General features: G+C 47.1%; 1 protein-coding gene across 1 annotated transcript in view; it reads right to left on the bottom strand.

Annotated features, from left to right (window-relative positions):
- LOC311317474 (protein diaphanous homolog 1-like) overlaps positions 1 to 2,500 on the bottom strand; it is a gene marked incomplete at its 3' end in the record, with an annotated part of 17,944 nt that overhangs the window by 12,966 nt on the left and 2,478 nt on the right. The window contains exons 4-5 of the mRNA XM_084448555.1: positions 687 to 926; positions 207 to 336 (exon numbers count right to left, since the gene is read on the bottom strand). Coding sequence (XP_084304681.1) covers positions 207 to 336; positions 687 to 926 — 370 coding nt within the window. The remainder of the gene's footprint in view (positions 1 to 206; positions 337 to 686; positions 927 to 2,500) is intronic.

The following is a 2,500-nucleotide window of genomic DNA, read 5'->3' as shown; positions in this document are numbered from 1 at the left end:
TGATAAATGAACATGTAACCGGTTGTACTGTTTTCACCGCGGTTCACCGTGACACCGGTAACCGTCCCATCCCTAATTTGACTATTATTTCAGGAACACCGAAGGAGAGGAGACAAGGAAGGAGACAAGGGGAGGAGACAAGGCGAGGAGACAAGGACGTCAGTATAGGATATTGGGACAGCCGTCCCTGGCGTTGCCGCGGTTACCTCGGCTGGCCTTCTCCAGGTGGACGAGCTCGTCGGGGAAGCCCATGACCTCGGGGTACTGCTCTTGGCACAGGTCCGCCAGGAAGTGGAGCAGCGTCTGCTTCTGGTCAGCTGACTTGGTGTCCCGAAGCTGATTGGATCAACGGTGGGGGGAGAGACGAATCAGAGAAAGGCAGCAGCCCCCCGAACTGTGTTCTTGTGACTGTCTGTCTCACCATGTGTGTGTGTGTGTGTGTGTGTGTGTGTGTGTGTGTTTTTCTGACATTGCAGAGGTAGCTGACATTGGTATGGTGTGTCTGTGTGTGTGTGTGTGTGTGTGTGTGTGTGTGTGTGTGTGTGTGTTCGTGCGTGTGCACTGTTCTGGGGTAGGCGCTGCTGATGTTGCTGTTTGTTTGTGTGAGTGTGTATCCTACATTTCCTGGACCTCACAGAGGTCGCTGACAGTGTGTGTGTGTGTGTTTTCCTGCACGCGTGTGTCACCTTGCACAAGTAGCTGATGCTGAAGCCGAAGGCCTTAGCGTTGCGGGAGCCGGCGTTCATGTAGTTCCCCACCAGCAGGATGATCTGCAGCAGCTGGGAGAAGGTGGCGCTCTTCCTCAGCTCCTCGCACCCCGCCGTCACCGCCACCACGTCCGGCTTGATGTTGTTCAGCTGCTCCTCGAACTGCAGCCGGAACAAGATGGCCGACAGGCGCGGCTTCAGCTGCTTCACACTGCTCATCTGGAGGTGGTGGTGGTGGGGAAAGGGGGGGGGGGGGGGTTAGTACACAGGTGTGTGTATGTGCTTGTGTGTGTGTTGGTGTTTATGTGGGTACACAAGTGGAGGCACGTATAGCTGGGTGCTTGGCTGACGTCTCGGAGTGGATGGCGACGCACCACCTCAAGCTCAATCTGTACACTGGGACCTGGCCATCACCGTTGGAGACAGAGTGGTGATGCCAACTCAAATCTGGGTGTGACCCTGGATTACCAAGTGATGTTCTCCAAACATACTGTATCACATCCGTTACACGCTCCTGATTAATGCTCTACATCAGGAGGATTCACCCTTTCCTCACTGATGAAACGGCGCAGGTGCTCATCCAGGCCCTGGTCATCTCCCGCCTGGACTACTGCAACTCCCTCCTCGCTGGGGCCCCGGCGTCAACCATTAAACCTCTGGAACTTGTCCAGAAAGCTGCTGCTCATCTGGTGTTCAACTAGGGCTGCATCTAATGATTTTTTTCCTAACGATTAATCAAGCGATTATTTTTTTCCCGATTAGTCGATTAATCTTTCATTTAAATAACATTTAAATAAACACTTATTTAACGATTACTTAACACATTTTTTTTTTTGTTGCTTGATTAATATAACACCTAATTTACCCAAACTTGTCTTGTTAATATTTCAATATTTTAGTCATCTTCTCTTAAAAACAACAAAATGTAACAAGAAACAAAGTACAGTAGCTGCACTGCTGAGCATTATAAAAGCCACAAAATATTTAACATTTGTAGCCAAACCATTTAGCTGACAAATTATTGCTTTAAATCACTAACCCATGTTTGTATAATTTTATCTCTGTGTGGGTAGGAGTTACCAGATTTTGATATTGTTATTTTACATTGAAAACATATTTTAACCACCCAATTGATTAAGCTCTGTGTTGAACGTGCCTTTTCTCTTTAGTCTTAATTTTAGGCTGAATTAGTGCTCACAGAGTCCTTATGACAATGATACACAGCAGCACAACAGTTGCTACAATCGATTGACACAACTACAGTCAAATCAATGTTTAATCCCCATGCATAGTTTCTATGGTTTGATTTCTGACTGGATTTGATGTTTATTGAAATAACATAAAGATAGAACGTCATTAACAGCTCTGACTGCGAGCATTCATACCAGGTGACGAGAAAACTACTGATGCGCTTTTGCTAAATGTTTCAACGATTGCTCGTGTTTCCTCCCTCACTTGCCGAAATCTGTTTGCACTTAGCAACGAGCAACCAAACGTTTGAGCGTTTCCATTCTCTCCACTCAGTCAGAGCAGCTGGTCTGTGTGCATGTGAGCAGATGTGGGTTCTTACTTACAGAGATAGAGAGAGAGACAGAGAGAGATAGAGACACAGAGAGAGATGGAGACAGACAGAGAGAGAGACAGAGAGAGAGAGATATAGACAGAGAGATGGAGACAGAGAGAGAGATAGAGAAAGAGAGAGACAGAGAGAGATAGAGACAGAGAAATGGAGAGAGAGAGATAGAGAAAGAGAGAGATGGAGACAGACAGAGAGAGAGACAGAGAGAGAGATA

This window comes from Borostomias antarcticus (genome assembly GCF_949987555.1).
Source record: "Borostomias antarcticus genome assembly, chromosome: 14".
NCBI lineage: Eukaryota > Metazoa > Chordata > Actinopteri > Stomiiformes > Stomiidae > Borostomias > Borostomias antarcticus.
This window is presented reverse-complemented; position numbering and strand designations above follow the sequence as displayed.